This window comes from Anolis sagrei, chromosome 4 (genome assembly GCF_037176765.1).
Source record: "Anolis sagrei isolate rAnoSag1 chromosome 4, rAnoSag1.mat, whole genome shotgun sequence".
NCBI lineage: Eukaryota > Metazoa > Chordata > Lepidosauria > Squamata > Dactyloidae > Anolis > Anolis sagrei.
This window is the reverse complement of record NC_090024.1, coordinates 77,190,432-77,210,020: the sequence shown is the minus strand read 5'-3', so window position 1 is coordinate 77,210,020 and position 19,589 is coordinate 77,190,432. Positions and strand designations below refer to the sequence as shown.

Here is a 19,589-nt window from a genome sequence, read left to right as displayed (position 1 = left end):
AACCTTTAATTCTTTAATCATTCCTTTACTGTGTAACTGCTTCCACCAAATTGCTGGCAACTCACGGAAGAGCAGCTACATTCCCTAGCATGGTAACCTGTGTGTGTGTGTGTGTTTGTGTGCATAGCTTTGTGAAGATTTATCACCGAAAGACATAACAATGACAGTAATGGAAGATATGACTTCTCTTGAAATAGAAAACAATGCATGCAATGTACTTTCTCCACTTGTGAGCACTCCCAACAATTTGCACGTAAGTGGAATTTCTTAGGAATTCCCTGTGCAATTCAGTCCTGAGAGAGAGAAAGCTTAGAAAAATGACAGTTTAAGAATCACCCAGCTTGGTCATACAGACCAAGGAAATGTGCAAGCTATAGTCCCAAAAAGTCATTTTTCCATGGTCTGCTGGCAGTTTGTTAATGTATGAACGCACCTGGAAATACAGTAGTAAACCAACAGAACAAAAAAGGACAAGATTCTGTATAGACCAGCTGGAACTGTTCAAACGTTCTGTTGCATGAGCATGCATTATAGGCTCATGTGATGGTAATGTTCTGATGCATTAATAAAAACTCATCATGTTATATTATCCCTTTTGAAAGCAGCCACTTCTAGAGAGGTGGGCAACAGCAGAACGATGAAAGCCATTTTCACCCCTAAGTCTCCTTGCGGATTGTTCTGCTCAGTTTGGTGAAAACAGAAGTGACAGACACCACATCACTGTTGGGTTTGTTTTCAGGCAATTGATTTATTAGAAGCATCTATGCTTAAATGCTTTTCTGAATTGCTTTAAGGTTGTATACAGTCTTTTAATGGGGACGAGAGACAGGGCCTTCTCGGTGGTGGCTCCTCGACTCTGGAACTCTCTCCCACTGGAGATCAGAACCGCCCCTTCTATCCTGACATTCAGGAAACAGGTGAAGACGTGGTTATGGAGACAGGCATTCAACGAGTGGTCCAACACCCTGAGATATGGATGGAGGATGATGAACAACGATTTTAGTGTGACGACTGACCATTGTAGTTATTGAATGTAATTGCTGTTTTTAATGTTTTATTGTAATATGAATTATGATGTTTTATTGACTGTATGTGATATTATGGCTGGAAACCGGTCTGAGTCCCTCAAGAGAGGTGAGAAGGTCAGTATACAAAACTTTTAAATAAATAAATAATAATAGGAGTCCCCTGTGGTGCAATGGGTTAAATCCTTGTGCTGGCAGGACTGAAGACCAACAGGTTGGAGGTTCGAATCCGGGGAGAGCGCAGATGATCTCCCAGTTCCAGCTCCCTATGCGGGGACATGAGAGAAGCCTCCCACAAAGATGGTAAAACATCAAAACATCCGGGTGTCCCCTGGGCAATGTCCTTGCAGACAGCCAATTCTCTTATACCAGAAGCAACTTGCAGTTTCTCAAGTCGCTCCTGACATGAAAAAAGTGTACTTTAATATTGTTAATGTTTAATGTTTTAAACTTCATATATTGTTGAATTACTATAAAAGATTATAGTTTTATATATTGTCGAAGGCCGGAATCACTTGGATTATCACCCAGATTATGGTTTTACTTTTATTAACGTTTTTGTATTTTTTCATATCGGTTGTAGCCACTTGAATCCTACGACTGGAGAACAACAACAACAACAATTTGCCTCTGGATACATCAAGGCCCTTGACACGAGGAACACAACAGTAAATAAATACTAGTCGAACCAATAGATCTAAAACCTGCTTTTAAAACAGCCAGAACAGATACACTTAATTCTAAGATCTGTTTTAAGATAGCATAGTAGCAACTGCCAACACAAACATGAAATGGTGGCGATAACATGACCTTCCTTGGGAGAGAGTTCTACAGTTCAGGTATTGACATGAGGGGTGTATCTACACTGCAGAATTAATGCAGTTTGGCACCATGTTGATTGCCATGACTCAATGCTATGAAATCATGGCAGTTGTAGTTTTACAAGCTCTTTGGCCTTTTCTGGCAAAGATCATTAGTGTCCTCCCCTCAAACTCCACCTCTCATGGTTCCATAGCATTTGAACCATGGCAGTCAAAGCACTGTCAATTTACATTGATCCTAAAATCCTAATGATTTAATGTTAAATGTATTTATAATCTGTTGTGTTTATGATTTGATGTGGCATCAAATTGTGCCAGGCTATAAGTCGCTCTGAAATGGGGCAGGATAGAAATACAGTAAATAAATAAGTGTGTTCCTATCTATTGCCCAGCCTAACCTCATGAGGTGGTGGGACATAGGACAGGGCCCCCACTGAAGAGCTCAGGTTTCAGACAGGCTGATACGGGAAGAGATGGTTTTTCAGATATCCTGGGTTCAAGCCTTTTAAAGCTCTATAATTCAAGAGCACCATCTTCATTGTGCTCAGAAGGAAAACAGGAAGCCTGTGCACGTCTTGTGTTATGTGGTTCCCTAAAATATACCCCTGATAACAGTCTGGTCACCACATTTTGCGCTAGCTGTAGCCTTTAAACATTATTCAAACACAGACAGTGCAATACTGAAGGGTAATTGGGATTAAGACATGAAGTACTATGGATGGTTCTACCCACCCAAAAGAGGGCAAAGCTGGTGCACCTAATGAAGCAAGGTAAAGGCAATGTTGGACTAACACCCCTTCCACACAGCTGAATAAAATCCCATATTATCTGTTCTGAACTGGGATATATGGCAGTGTGAACTCAGACATTCCAGTTCAAAGCAGATATTGTGGGTTATTCTGCCTTGATATTTTGGGTTATATGGCTGAGTGGAAGGGTCCTAAATAGTGGTCACCTGGCCTTCCATGAAGAGCAATGGGTCCCAAAAGCACCCCAAGCTATAAACCTATTACTGTATCTGAGAAGGATCACTGCCTTTTGCAGCCCATTTTATATTCTAAAGCTTTTAAAACTACTTGGGATAGGTCCACTGGATTCTGTGTTTCTGTTTCTGATGTTCAGGGGCAAAAAAAAAAAAAAAAACCAAAAAAACCAAGCTCTGAGAATTTAAAAAGAAATTTTAAAATTCTGGGACTTTGCGGGCTCTATAAGGGTTTGTTTGTTTTTTTTTAAGTTTGCTTGTGGCCTACAGGCTACACTTCTTCCAACTCTGCAAGATTGTATGACAATGATTGTTCAGACTAAGGGCCCTTCTAGACAGGTCCTATGTCCCAGGATCTGATCCCAGGTTTTCTGCTTTAAATTGGATTATATGAGTCCATACTGCCAGATAATCTGGGATAAACAGAAAACCTAGGATCAGATCCTGGATATAGTGCTTGTCTGGAAAGGCCCTAACTATCAGTCGCAGAATGTGACAAGTATTATCACTGCTTGTTTTGCATCAATACTGTATACAATACTGTATCACCAGTATACAAGCTTTTGGGATTCTGAACACGATTCCCTGATTAAGTCTTGCATGCTGAAAAATATTAAATATGGAAACGGCAGTTGAAGGTTGGCTGTGATGATGGAACTATGTGTAAGAATGAAAGGAGTGAAATCTTTAGGCTGTATTTCCAAGGAGGAAAACTGTACCTTAGTTGTAAGTGTACAAATTTAACCAATTTAGCTGGCAGTGCATGTATAACTTAAAAAGAATAATCTATATGCAGATTATAAGAGGGGAGGCGTGTGTTACTGGATCAGCAAGTGATAAAGAGAGGAACTAAGATAAGCATTCTTTGAAAATGCTGCATTATCGCCTGGTTTTTACTGTCATACAAACAAAACAGCAAACCTTGGCTTATATCCAAGAATACCATAAATAAATGGCCAAATGAGGACATTTTAATCTTTTTGTATATTTGTGCAACATTTGCATAATTTGGCTTCCTAATCAAGAACCAGTAAGATAAACTGAACAGAGTTTGTTGATGTCTTATCATGCCACTGACATTCAATCTGACTTAATGATGCAGTCCTGCAGGTCAAAGATAATGAAATAAGGCCTCTCTGCATATGTCAGAAAAAGTGGAAGCCATCAATGCCAGCATTGAAAACCTGAGAAAGCTAGCATGGCAAAGAAAGAGCTTACGTCACCCTAGGCATGCCCAGACCGTATATTCTCAGTTCTAAGTTATATGAATATGTATGTACATGTCTTCAGGTTGTTTATTGACTGATGGCGATCCCTTGAATTTCATTGAGTTTGAGACAAGGAATACTTAGATGTGGCATTGCCAGTTCCTTCCTCTGAAATACAGCTTACTACACTTAATATTCACTGGCAGTTTCTTGTCCAAGTACTAAGCAGAGCTGACCCTGTCTACAAAGGTTTTTAAAACTCGGGTGGAGTTCATTATACATCTTATCTCTTATTACTCCTCACTTTACAAGTCACACTTATTAGGAAAAACTACCCCAAAAATAAAGCAGAGCATCCAAAAACAAACAGGATACAAAAATTGAGTATCAGCTCATTACGAAGCAGAATGTGAAGTGCCGTGTGATGTGGCTGAAAAGAATTAAGAGCTTAGGTGGGCAAAGATGCAGAGTCCAATCTTTTTAAAAATCACAAAAGGTTTATTTACAATAAGAAATAACTGCTTTTCTCAATAATCAAGAATTAGGTCTGAGCCACTCTAACACCCATCTCTTCTAAAGTTTAAAGAGAGGGAAACAAACACCAATCACTACATCTCTCTGACACACACGCAGAGAGAAATCTCAAAGCATACAGAACATACTCCGATGTAAGAAACAGAAGTCACGTTTTAAAGGGCTTGCAGTAGAAGAGTATCAATTCTGCACAACCAATCGGAATGAGAGTAAAAACACACAGAGAGAAGAAATAGACACAATCTCAATTGTCATACAGGAGACATGGAGGAAGAGAAACCCTTAGTCTATACTAAACTAACTAACTGCTCCTCATTGAGGACTTGAGACTTGGCCAGGGTGGGGTTGAATTCCAACAATACTTCCTCCTTATAAAATCAGAAACAAGTAGAGGACCAAAATAAATAATTAAGGATTCTCTGCTAATACCTGTACTTATCAAATGGCCCATAGCAACCCCAATATAGAACTTAAAATAATGGTTACTTTAAAAGCTAATGGGAATTAAGTTACATCAATTGCATCACTGTAGCCCTTAAGAATGTAACCAGTTAGCTTTTCTGCTTTAATTTCTCTTGAATGTAGTATTTAGGCATGTGTTTCTGAGGACATGATTAGGTCCCTGATTCAGTAATTATGTTCAAGCTTGTTAATTCAAAACAACAACCTCCATTTGAATTGCAGATTTACAAAACCCTTCATGTTTAAGATCCTGGCAGTGTAATTCTGCATATGCTACTGGATTAGTAATCACTTAAGTCTTTTCAATACAGAGACAGAAGGATAAATGAAGCATGGATTAACCAGATCTGACAGCATTCGTTATCACTGAATGCCAAGGTAATTATCCTTTATCTTCTTCCATTGCTTACATTAAATTTGTATGATTTTGTAGCAAACAACCCTATTTTCTACGGCTCTCTAATACACCCACACACAAAAGCATACAAACATATATTTGTCATATTCCCTGGAAACTGAGGACAGGCTCAAAAAGCTTCAGCATATGTTTGCTGTTTGAAAATACTCTATTTAAAAACTACACACTTTTACTCCAGCTTGTCCTCTGTAAAGTACTCTCAGTTTATAGCTAAAATGGAAGATCGGTAGACTCATAAGTTTATCTCTTGCTGGATTGGCCATTTCTAACTGCAAGTAAAGAACAGAGTGTTTATATGATTAGGAAAAGACTACAGTATGAATCCTTTATTTATTTATTTATTATATTTGTATACCACCTCTCTTAAGCCCACGGGTGACTCAACAGACTTGATATCCAAAATATTACTTACCTACGCTCCAACACCCCCACCCCCACAAATGTTTATGAGCCTCTCTTGATCCACCAAAGAGGCAATTCTGTAGTGGGTTCTGGCTTAAATATAGTCAGAATATAGGATTTGTGATTATCCATGATTTCAGATATGCACAATGTATTGCCCACACAAATTGGGGTGATATTGTACTTTAGAACTATTTCTATGTCGTGCTAATTTTGAATATGAACTTATTCAAACATCTGAAACCACACTAACCTGAACTGATACACCATATATATAGCCCTTTTAAATTATGCCTGGGTTTCTTTTTTAAAATTTAGTGTCGAAATCATTGCATAAATAAGTATAAAACTGATAAAAATAGAAGGAGAACAAGCGGCTAGATAATTTTTGACCAGATTCAGGCAACAGCAACCGCAATGTCTGTAGCTTTAAACAATTCTTCTTCTGTACATGAGGCAGTGCATTGTGGACAAGCATACAGATCCAGAATTGTTTGTTCTGCTCCACTGTCACACAAAGTGACTTTTAGGTAGTTCTATTTTGCCAGGTTGTCTTTTTATCTGCCCACTCCACTACTAAGTCTTTTCAGGGACTTCCAGGTTACCCATTGTTGGTTTGCCCCTGGAGGCAGACCCTCATGAGAGGGTCATCCATTTAGGATTTCCTGGTGTAGCTCCCCAAAGGGATCCTCTTGCTGTTGCTGGGGGAACATTAAGAGGAGTGGTGGTTCTCATGAAGCTTTTCCTTGATTTGAGTCTACTGAGGTTGATAGCCATCATAGGATGGCTTTAACAGTGTTCAACCTTATTTCTCTCATAGTTAGCAGCAACTTGCAGTCACACATTGGGGAAATGTAGGTTTGAAACATGTAGGTTTGAGACATCTTGTGATTATCCTGTATGTTTCGTTTAGTGCTACTTCACGTGGGCAGACTTGTGCCAAACAGGGCAGGCATATTCAGCAGTTGAGTAAGACAAGACCAGGGCTGATGTTCTTATTAATTGTGGATCTGCTCCCCATGCACTGTCAGTAAGTTTCCGCAGGATGTTATTGCATGCAGCTACTATGTGCTTGGTGTTCATGCAAAGTTTCCTAATGTTAGTGTTCAATCTAAGGTGACACCGAGATATTTAGGATAGAAACAGTGTTCAAGCTCTTGGCCTTCCCAAGTAACTGTTATTTAAGTAAACTTGGGTTTACTTAAATACCAGAAGTGGACTACATCACAGTCCCTTGAGTGAAAGGGAAAAGGAAAAAGAGAGAAAGGACACAAGAATCTTACTCTGTGTCCGAAGAAAATTAAGGAGTTTAGAACTTGGCATGTTGACTTAAAAGTAAGTTTCACTGATTTCAACTTCTTCCCAAATAATTAAGCACAGTAGTGCTCTGTTTCTCATATTTATATAAAATGGAAAAAGGAGAATAAAGAAATCAAGCCCCTACCTTGAGACTTATTTATTTAGTGCAATCTTTTATATATATTAATGCACGTCTTCAAATGCTGAATGATATGCAGATTGGAATTGCAAACAATACTTAAAAGTCAGTACTTGAAGCAATTCTGAAAAAATCTGATACTTAAGGCGACCTGAGCAGTACCCAAGTCAGTGCCAAAGAAATGTGAAAACATAGGTAAGAAAATTGCTTTGACATAATTGCCTGAGGACAATTTTTATGTACCTAAGCAGATGTGAGGACCCAAATATTAATGGTTGCCAGGAAACAATTTTCTTGATCCATACCATTGCTGATATATCGAAATTTGTGAATATATCCTAACTTGGCTGTTTCTCTTTCTAATCCTCTCTAGACATTTCTTTATTAGAAAAAAGCAACTTGAAGCTCGTTGACTGTAAGTCCAATAACATTCAACTGTTTGCCACTGGTTAGGTGGAAATAGCATTTCTGATATCAAGCTTTGGTCCATTTATCCTCTTGTACTGAAACTGTTCTTTTTTGTCCAATGTAGAAGAGCATTACTGCCAAAAGATTACATATATTACATTAGTGAAAGTCAATGTTCTCTTTGCTAACATTATACAGAAACAATAGAAACTATTAAGACATGTGTCTCCATCAGCAAAATTTCAACTCAGTAGACCTAGCTATCACTGGGGAGTTCAGATGCTACAAGAAAGAATTCATAAATGAAGCTAGTTAGTAACAGCATGTATCTTTCACTGTATTCGTTTTAACAATTTGAAAGCATGTTAGAAATACAGCAAAGGCAGTTATCCAAGGCCCCTTCCACACAGATGAATAAAATCCCACATTATCTGCTTTGAACTGGGGGCCCATCCACACAGCCCTATATCCCAGAATATCAAGGCAGAAAATCCCACATTATCTGAGTGTGAATATGACTGTGTGGAAGGGCCTCTTGATATTCTTCCCATAGTGCCTTGGCTCAAAGACTTCCAGGAGCCAGGCCTTTACAAATCATGAAGTTTGGGGCCAGTTGCTTTTTGATAGGCAGTGAGACCCAAAGATAGGTTTCTCAGGAAAATAGATGGGATGTAAATATTTGACATAAAGTAAAAACTATGCATTACAGTGAAACAGCAGGAAGCATTCAACATGGATATCCCTACATATCTTCACAATAGCCCTTAAAATTTTAAGGGCTACACACAACTTTCCTCACCCAAAGGGTTATCTCTTTCCTTTCCCTTAATTCTGGAGACTCCTGAACAATTTGGTAAGATGAAAAAGCTTGATTCAAATCACAGGCTCAAATGCCTTGCTATGCTATATAATCTTCAAGGTACTTATTCTTGCATCTAGGGCTGGAGCAGGATTTCAACAGAGAAGCAAAGAAAGCGGGAGCAGGGGAATCTATGCTGGCTATGTTAAAATTAAGTTCTCCCATATTTGTTTGCATTCATATTGCTCTGTAGACCAATGATCAACCCAAATTCAGGATTATCACACACTGTATCATACTTAGTGTGTCTAGGAAGACCTCCAAATGATGCTTGCATTTTGTAGCCAAATAACATGCAACTGTGCCATCCTTGGCTTCCTTTAGTCTTGTTTTACTGCCATACCTAGGCCTACAAATGCACAAAGGGTATGTATTATTTTGAAGGTGGGACATGGATCCACATGACATCAAAACTGTAGAACTTACGAAAACACATCTATCATTGCTATTTACTGCCCTGGACTCTTTGTTAGGAGGACATTCTATGTTCACATACAACTGGATTAATTCAGTGGGTCTACCCATTGCTGGTTCATACAAGACAGTTTCCATATTGTTTTCAATTCTATCCACGTAGACATTCCTGTGTGACCAAATCATATGTGGGACATACACGCGTACAGCAGCTCACATCTTAAATATATTTTGTTCAAAACAGAGAAAACAACTGTGGGGAAAATGAAAGTTGAACTGTATAGAAAGTATTCTTCTGGACATTAAGGAGTGCAGAAGATGATGGGAAGAGAACTATGGGAAGATCATTGTCTTGCATTTAATATCCGTGCAGGCTAACTGGATGCTTAATCCATGTTTGTGTTCATGTGTAACACATGTGTCCATGTTCATATCTATGTTCATGAACATGCAAACACACATTGATAAAGGGCCTTTAAGTGAAAGTTTCACTTTTGGGTGGGGGCAATCAGGAATTGAGATGGAAAGGAACTTAATCTGTTTCCTGCTTTCTATGTTTCTGAGGTAATTGCTCTTTCCCAGTGGCTTCCCATACTCTTGGGAGGGTCAAATGCACATAGCTCCTCTATGTACAAGAAGGTCAGATAAAGTGCCTACTTCTTTGGATGCATTTTACAGAGCACTTTTGTTGATGCATCTTGCATTATATTTAACCAAAGCTTTTCCATATAGACTATGATGATATAGTTTTCATATAGACTATGATGATGTGTTGGTATTTTCCGGAAAATGCTACCTTTAGCTGATATTAGCCTGTATTTTTTTTAATAAAAAGAGATGGTACATATTGAGCTAATGAAACTGAATGAACATAACAGAAAATCCTAGAAATGTCTTGGGTTTTTTCTTAAAGGATAGATACCCAGAATTCTCTGCACTTCATGGAGTGAAAATAGCTTGAGGCTGTCATTAAGATTGCTTCAGCAGAGTTACTGCACTTCCCAGTCAGTCTACTTCGAGGAATGCTTTGCATCTCAGAGGGTGCTACTCCATTCATTTTCCACATTGTCTATTTTCAGCTGGTACTTTTTGACGGTTGAATGCTCACAAACATAGGGAGGTCTATCTTGCAAACGGAATGGCTTAGCCTGGCAAATGAAAATAACACCAAACTGCTTACAGATAAAGGGTCTCCTTTGTCTCTACTATCCACAAAATGTATTATTAAACTGAGTTCTCTTACCCATCATTCTGGAATAAATGGCAGACATGTCAAATGACCATTTTATTTTATTTTTAAAAAATCCCTATCACTAGAACTGCTCGGATAGAAACTATCACTTGTGACAATCACCTATTCTGCTTAACTCTTGTAAAAATCACCTTGCTTCTTATTTAGAGCTCAGTGCTACAAGAAGTAACAACAGGTGCAGGTACATGATCACTGTGTTAGCAGCTTCACTCATCTTGATATATTATGAAGATCTGTCAACAAGTATGAATGATACTGATTACAGCTCTGCTTTTATGCTGTCACTGAGATTTTTGTCCCTTGCAGCAGCAGATAGTGGAAAGACAGCACAACAGTATCTATTTTTTTGTACAGCTGCAATAAGATGGTTTATATTTTTTCAACTTCCCTTTCATTTTATCTTTTAAAGAGCCTGTAGTTAGCACTGAGCCCAGAATTTGTTCAGCTAGAGCTAAATTTTTTAGGGACAGAGCCTCTGAACAGAATGGGATACAAGAATAATGTTGCAAGATCACTGGAAATGAGAACTGTTTTTGTCAGTAGGGAGGAGACGGGATGAATAAACCATTACTTCAATGTATAGTGCTACTATAGAAATGCAGATTGTTATTCCAGTGCAATTGGTACACTGCCAACATCTGCCGATGTTCAAAACGTGTTTTAAGAAAAACAAACAGATCTCTTACTCTCCTGCTTCTCAAAGTAAAGTTTAGGTGCCTTCACTGCCTGTCCAACCAGCTTCGAATCTTGAATTGTGACCAATGCTCTTAAGGGAATAATAGGTTGGGAACATGTTGCCCTCTAGTTATTTGTTGGACTTCAATTTCTATAAACATCTCATCACCAATCATACAAAATTGGTCTGCTGTAAAATGCAGCCCAGCAACATCTGAAGGAATACAGGATTCCTACACCTGTAGTATGAGAGGTAAGAGGACTGTCAGAAAACATTGAATGAGGGTCCATTCACACTACAGAATTATATTTTTTCTGATCTTGCCAAGATAAATCTGTGATAGGGTTGTTTTAGTCAGAAACTAGAAACTACTGAAAGCACACAACAACAACAACAACAACAACAACAACAACAACAACAACAACAACAAGTGTCCATGACCTCCTCGTCATGCATTTTTCAAGGTATGTTCCTTGAAGAGATCTAGAAAAGTGATTCTCAACCCATAGGTCCTAGGGAGTTTTGGTCTACAACTCCTAGAAATCACAGCCAGTTTACCAGCTGTTAGGATTTCTAAGAGTTGAAGGCCAAAACATTTGGGCACCCACAGGTTGAGAACCACTGATCTAGAAGGACAAGGAGACAGGCACATGTGAGTGAAAAAGTAGGGATTGTACTATTGCTGTAGCCATTTCTCATGTTTGCTTAGCATGCCTATCCTCCCTTGTCTTCCCATCAAGGAGAAGTGAAGGAGTACAAGTAGAAGGAGGGCTGCCAAGTTTTCACTCTCTGGACCATTAAGGGGATTGAGTTTGACCCAGAAACCAACCCCTTCCTTAAGGCCAGCCTTGCATGTAAATCAGAACAGTGCAAGTACAAGAACCTCCAAGCTAGCACTGTGTCTCAGCCAGGTCTGGCACTTGCCACAGTGCAGTTTTCCTTAAGTGGAAAGGAACTTTTCCCCCTTCCCATGCCAACTTCACTGAGCACACCCTAGCCTTTGTTTCTCTAGAAAGGAAGAATTGCTTCTGAATCTCAATTAGCTGTGGGCAAAGACAAATGATAATGTTTCTAATTGGAACTGCTATTTCCTAAGTCCCTTAGTGTGTGACAGCAACTAAACAATGTAAAAGAAATGCTTAAAAAAAGATATGCAACTTGAAATGCAAACAACTATTGGCATTTAAAACTCTAATTGGACAAACAGCTACAATCACCACTGCTGTCTCATATTTCCAAAAGGCTGCAAGCATATGATCACATAGAAGATTCCTACCATTCAAATATGTTAGCCTATTCATTAAAAATTAATAATATGATGACTACAAAGAGAGAAATATGGCTTGCACAGTCAAAGCCTAATTATTATTGGGAAGATTATTAAGAAACTCCATTTGATAATAGATAATATATTCAAGAAAAACATACAGGTTTTCAGAGAAAGCATGAGGTATGGAAGAGTGTTTTCCTCAAAACTAAGCAGAACACATAATCTCCCTGAAACATTTTCCCACTCAAGTCCAACTGAAATGAATGGAAACGTCAACTTTGAGAAGAATGGCAGTCAAAATGTGTAACAATGCAAAGGATTTTGTTAAGCACTTTCCAATCTATCAGTGTGCAACTGATAATGGCAGGATTGTCAAGGGGCACTAAAGTGCTGTGGTGTATATTTGTGCTGTGGGCTTGTAAAAAAGCAAGAAAAGAAACCAGGCTCTGCCAATTATATTTAGAGGACCATAACATTCCAAAGGGGTGAACAAGCCTTTTCAACTTAACAATAGCCCTTAAAATAAGGGGCATCTGGCAATGCTATAAAAAGCTGAAACATCTATCATCTATTGTAACAAGGCAGCCACAAACAAGAAAAAGGAGAAAAATACAATCATGGTTACCATAGCCAGTTTGACTCTCCCTGTGGAGAGGAAAAGTGGGGTATAAATAAACAACAACAACAACAATAATAATAATAATCCATCATATAGGTTTCAAATATGGGCTTGTCTTCTTTAGAAGGTACCTGCATTTCCAGGCAAAATGGCTTACTGAATAAAGCTTGACAGCCTTCCACATGAAAAAGCACCTTTAACAAACTCAAAAGGCCTTTTTTTACACTATTGACTTGGAAATGTGTTAACACATCTACCCTTCCACAGCAATACATTTGTCTATATTTTATTTGCTTACACATTAGTTAGTACCTAAAACATTAATCAAACCTATGATCCCTCAGAGAATCTTTACTAAATGTTTTGGATCACATAATTTATTCAATAGTGTTCCATACAAAGCATGGTATATAAAAGGCACACTTTTCTGTTTAACAGTGACAACACTTCCATGCTTTTAACAACTTCCCTACGGCTACGGACTTCCAAATGTCATAACGAATTAAGGCTGCATTTGAAACATTCTGAAATAACTTTATGAGCTGGGCAACAGAGGACACAAAACATATGGCACAGGAGAACAACTAACATTGCAACACTGGGAAGGAACATGCAACAATCCACCAAAGTCAGAAAATTAAGCAGGAGGGAAGGGGAAAGGCACCCACCTAAATGCATAGACTCACACTCATAGTAAGGAGGCTGAACACGCTTGCAACCCCAAAGTTCCTCTTCTATAGCTGATCTTCATAAAAGCAGCAACAGGATTTGAGCGGCAGGCTGTACTGCTCAGTACTATGCAGCCAGCTCCGGCTTAGTTAGTGTGTCTGATTTAAAAGGGGAGAGAAAGAGTACTGGGGAGGGAGGGGGGCCAGAGCAGCAGTTACCAGCTTGTGCTCAGTCATTAGCTGGTCTGAGTCACTCTTCTGCCAGGAGAAGCATCAGCGATTCTGTTACCCTGGTAAAGTTACAGTAGAGAGAAGAGAGAATGTATGTCGAGGGAGGTGCAGAGGAGGAGTGCGGTGTGTGGGTGGGGGTCTCACGGCAGTGTCTGGCTCCAGCAGCGTCATCTGCTGTGAGTGACTTACAAGGATCGCTGAAACAGCTGCTTATCGAAGACTAAACTAGCTGCTGTAGGTGTGGAGGGCTCTCGGTTTTTCCTTCATTTGATCACTCTTGCATTCTTTTCTCCACAAATATTTATGCAATGCAGCCACCCCCACCATACCTCAGTATAGACTTAGGTTTATTTTTTACACAGTGCTGCCAGGACAATATGTCAAGCTCACTTTCTGACACAGACATTGCTTGTTCTACTGGTGTTGACAACTATGCCAAACCTTTCTTGAGTCCAATTCTATCTGAATGATTGTTGCCACAAATGCTTGAGTACATTAGGAAGAGGTCAGCTAAAACACAGGATATGTATGTGCATCAACCATACAAGTGACCCTGTATTATACACAAGTAGTATATATTACTACTTCTGCAAGTAGTCAAATATTACATTGTACAATTAAGTTTGGAGCAAGATATATATAAATTTTAATTCTTATATCCAGTCATGTCATCACACTGTTTGATTGTTATTCTCAACAGTATTATAATGGCATTTAGATGGTAATGCACACATTAGTAATTTCAAGGTTGGACTTCTGCAATGTGCTATATATGAGGCTACTTCTGTATTGAGTTCAGAAACTCCAGTTAGTTCAATACATGAGAGCCAGATTGGTCACGGAAATATCTAGCACAGTGATTCCCGACCTGTGGGTCCCCAGATGTTTTGGCCTTCAACTCCCAGAAATCCTAACAGCTGGTAAACTGGCTGGGATTTCTGGGAGTTGTAGGCCAAAACACCTGGGGTCTCACAGGTTGAGAACCATTGATCTAGCATATTACACCTCTACTAAAATCACTCCACTGACTGCCAGTTAGTTTCCAGGCAAAGTATTGGTTCTGGCCATTAAAGCTCTACATGGTTTGGGTTCAGGTTACCTACAGGATTGCCTTTTCTCATACAACCCATCCCACCCACTGAAGTCCTCTGAGGGGTGTTTACTCCAGTCAGCCAGAATCCAACTGACAGCTGTCACCCAGAAGTCCTTTTCATTGGCCGCCCCAAGACTGGAATGACCTGCTGGAAGAGCTCCTACTGCAAAAAAAAGCTGTTAGAATTTAAAATACAATTAAAGACTTTTCTCTTCCAGCAGGCCTACATAATCAAATTTAAATTATGAATTCTAAATTTACATTCTATTACTATTGTGTTTTAATCTTTGTAATATATATATATATATATATAATGGTTTTGCATTTTATCTGGATGTTTTAACTGTGTTGCACCTCACCTTGAGTCATGAGGAGAGGCAGGAAACAATTAACTTTCTTCTTCATCATCATTAAGTAAGTGGGCAAGGAGTGATCCTCTAGACCTGTGGTTTCCAACCTTTAGTCTTCCAGGTGTTTTGGACTCTCAGAAATCCCAGCCATCTTACCAGCTGTTAGGAACTGTGGGAGCTGAAATCCAAAATGTCTGGTGGATGAAAGGTTGAGAACCACTGCTCTAGATCACTGCTCTTTAAACTGTGGGTCCTGGTCCCTAATGGTGTCCCCTTAACTCTATGTTGGGGTGGCTACAATAAAAAGTTTTTGAAAACCAACTAGACATTTACACAAATCTGTTAGCAACAGCGTGCAGTGTTTACTGTGAACTCTGCATAAAATGCTTCAGCTGTACTTCATAAAAAGGAAAATCAGGCTCTTCAGCAAGCCTTGAAAATGCAGGTTTATTATCAATAAATGTTTGATATTTTAAACCTATTTTATATATCTGTTTACCCAGGGCTATGTAAAAAAAACATGGGAGGAAAGGGGTCACAAAAAAATTCATGGGAAGAAAGGAGTCATGAGTGGAAAAAGTTTTAGAAGTCCTGCTCTGGATGTTTTGGGCTGTAGTTCCCATCTAGATCTGTCACTTGAATCTATGGCAAAAAAATATTGAGGATTGCAATCCAACATCTAAAGAGCTGCACATTATTTACTTCATTAATAAGTGAACATAACATTAGCTTTCATTGGAAGATTGTTCAGTGAACAGAGAGAATCACTCATTTACCTGTTTCATTACTACTGATCACATGTCAGGAAGACCTCCTTCAATCCACTGCATGTCATTTAGGCAACTGAGCAGCCACAAAAGGGTAGAAAGAAAAAAATTGATAAACTTCAAGGTGGAGGAGGGCATAACCATTCTAAATACAGGTTTGCTTTTTCTTCCTATTAATCTACAGCAGGGATTCTCAAACCTTTCAGACGTGGAGCTCTTTTAGACACCCAAGGAATCTATCTATATTATATTATGTATATACCGTGTGTGTGTGTGTGTGTGTGTGTGTGTGTGTGTGTATCACGTATGGGCTGGGCCAGTGGCAGATGGATGGAGAATGTTTGTGTGAACTAATTCACATGGTGAAGAAAAAAAGGTAAGAAAGAACAATGCAATATTTAAAATGAAGAGCAATTTTAACCAACAATCCAACTCCTTCTGCCATGCAGGAAAAACACAATCAAAGCACCTCCAACAAATGGCCATCCAGCCTTTGTAGTAGTAGTAATAGTAGTAGTAGTAGTAGTAGCAGCAGCAGCAATAATAATAATAATAATAATAATAGAAACCCCAGAGGTCATCCAGTCCAACCCCCTTCTGTCATGCAGGAAAAACACAATCAAAGCACCCCCTGAGCAGGGGGGGGGGGATAGGATTTCTGAAATAAAGAATGTGGGAATAAAAGGGTCTGGGCAGTGAGGGAGTGGGGAGAACTTGAAGATACATAAACATACACCCACAGTTTGATCACAAAGAACCTATGGCCTAATCTTTATCTACTTTCCTGCCATTCAACGAATATTCAAAGTGTTATTCTTGACAAGAAGTGATATTAAGACACTCTATTGAGAAAACAGTCCAATGTTAAGAGATTATATCATCACCATCAGACAAGAGAATTTACAAAGGTTAAAAATGCAGCTTAAGAGATTCATTGCTCTTGCACAAGAGGAAACTGCTTTCTTGCTTTGGTGCCAAATTTTTGTGTAAAGAAGAATTGCAGAAAATTAATTAATAAAATTGAAAGAGGGGGCAGGCTTTCTGAATGTTTTCATTCTAACAGGGAGGAATGAAAATCAGTAAACATTGTATCCCTGGTCACTCAAAATCATCACTTCCATTTCCATTAGTATAAGATCATCTGTGTAGCCTGCTTTTGTGAGATTGATGGCTTCTTAAGAGACTGGAAGTTTGGTCTATTAGTCTGAGAAAAGTATAATTTTAAAACTGCAGTTTGTTTTTGTAACATGCCTTAGTTTATTATTGGGCAATTATGTCTGTCTCTTATATGTACAAACATTCCAAGAGTTATACATCTTTTGGAAAGCTTTGACACAGTAATGCCAATCCTAGTTTCTCCCTTGGCTTCGTCTCTATCCAACTGTATGCAATTATCCCTGGGGAAAGTTTTCTTTATCTACATAAAGAAAACTTTCCCAGCCTTTGGTCCTCCAGGTGTTTTGGACTTCATTCCCAACCTTTGGTCCTCCAGGTGTTTTGGACTTCAGCTTCCACAGTTTCTAACAGCTGGTAAGCTGGCTTGGATTTCTGGGAGTTGAAGTCCAAAACTCCTGGAGGCCCAAAGGTTGCTATAGAAAGAGAGCCAGCATAATGTAATGGATTGAGAATTTGGTTACAATTCTGGAAAGCAAGGTTTGAATCCCTGCTTGGCCATGAAAAATCACTCATTGCTCCTGATATTATTGCATTGGAAAGAATCATTCATTTCATATGTATCTTGTTTTGCTAATTCAGTAGAAAATGCCAGAGAATGCTGTCTCTCTCCACAATTAGGCAGGCATAAAAGCATCTATTGTACTGCTAGTGTGGTAGTGCTACTATTCCTATGAATTATTCACTCTATTGAAGAGTAATCTGCCATTGCATTAAAAATAGGTCACCAAGGATGCTGTCAAGTGCATCGCGTAAGAAACACAAACGCAAGATTTGCCTTGGGCAGCCGAAGGAAAGCCAGCTTGCCAAAGCCAATCTGTGTTATAATTAACTATGGGCTGGATTATATTAACATTAAGAGAAATGTGATTTTCTACACTAATGTTATCACAACACAGCATGTGAACACATCTTTGAAGTGTTTCAATTTCATGGGTGCCTAAAAGCATCCTATACTGAGACCTCACAATCTCAATAACCAACTTGCTTGCAATTTTCTATTAGGAGTGTAAACACAATGGGATGGAATAAGACTGAATTATTTGTATTTCTGTGTCACTGAAATTGGTGAGACTGAAGTCATGCCATGAAAAAAAAATCTGCCTTTATTTTATTGGATTTAAAATGGGTCTTAGGGGGTTTCCTATAATATTAAATAAGAGATACAATGAAGACACAAAACAAATTCAAAGAATAATTTAAAACAATGTAAACACAATTCAAAAGCATGCTATTAAAGAAAATACTGGACTCAACTGACAATGAGCCCCAGGCTATTGTGGTCTCAACAGATATACCTCCAAAGGTAGTGAACATCTACACCAGGCATCCTCAAACTGTGGCCCCCAGCTGTTTGGACCTTCAACTCCCAGAATTCTTGACAATTGAACAAGCTTGTTAAGGCTTATGGAAATTGGACACTCAAACAGCTGGAGGGCCGCAGTTTGAGGATGCCTGATCTACACATACCACAAAATCTAGGACCAGTCCAGAATAGGTATTCTCCAGACTGGCATGAGTGCTAGTCACACACTCCATGTCTATCCCACAACAGTGGCTAAGTGGAGTCCAGACACTCCAACCGAGCTGAAACTGGTTTAATCTTTACCTTTCCTATCCCTGTTGCTGCAGCTGGATAGCCACAGAACATAGGAGAACTCCAGGCCATTGAAAGGCACCTTTGCTGACATCAGGGTGAGGGAGGGGGTGATTTGTAATTTCATTTTCCTTCCTACTATTTCTCTTTCCAATTCTTGCTACACCTTCTGTTACATTATTTTCCTGAAATCATGCTGCACAACTATAACTCAAACCTGTGTCAAACTACACAATCATTTATGAAATCACTATTAGTTAATTTTGAGGTGTCCTTGCATGATTTCTTCAGAGGGAGTTTGCCTTTACCACCTTCTGAGGCTGAAAGAATGTGATTTGCCCAGTTACCGATTGGGTTTCCATGGCTGAGTGAGGATTGTATAGAATCATAGCCCAAAGCTTAAACCACTACATCACAGTTCTCTCATTATACTTTTCTAACCTCATTATACTTTTCTAACCTCAAATTTCCACCTCTGTTGTCCCCGTCTGGTCTACCTGAGTTGGGTACTCAGTTTCTCAGACTGATCTTTCTCTGTTACTCACAATGGGGCTGGTACATTTCATTTAAACTCACATTAGCTTTAAGACTGGCACTACTGGACAGATAGCACAGGGTGAGAAGGGCAGAATATAAATACTGTAAACAAATAAGTAAATAAATATTCCAAACAGCCAAAAATTGGGAGTCCCCTTGGAAAACAATTTTCCTGGCACACAACTAACAAAAAACCCACTCCAGTTCTGTTTCCCAGAAATGTGTATTACCTGACTATGTTTGTTTGAGATGTTCCTGAGCCAGCCAGCATAGTAACAATACTCTAACAAGATTCATAAATATGAATGTCTTGTTATGGTATTTATTTATGATATGGCTGTGAGTTTCAGAATTGGTAGGGGATTAGACTAGGAGACATTTTGTG

The 19,589-nt window shown here is 38.9% G+C and overlaps 1 protein-coding gene across 5 annotated transcripts in view; it reads right to left on the bottom strand.

The window, feature by feature from the left end:
* The window catches only part of RIPOR2 (RHO family interacting cell polarization regulator 2), a 146,893-nt gene that overhangs the window by 65,138 nt on the left and 62,166 nt on the right, over positions 1-19,589 (bottom strand). Inside the window, exon 1 of one of the 5 annotated variants that reach the window (XM_067467488.1) lies at positions 13,457-13,822. The exons of 3 other annotated variants lie outside the window; for them this stretch is intronic. In XM_067467488.1, coding sequence (XP_067323589.1) covers positions 13,457-13,466 — 10 coding nt within the window. In that variant the 5' untranslated portion in view covers positions 13,467-13,822. Of the gene's footprint in view, positions 1-13,456; positions 13,823-19,589 lie in introns of those variants that run through there. One more of the 5 variants, XM_067467489.1, reaches the window with a different exon arrangement.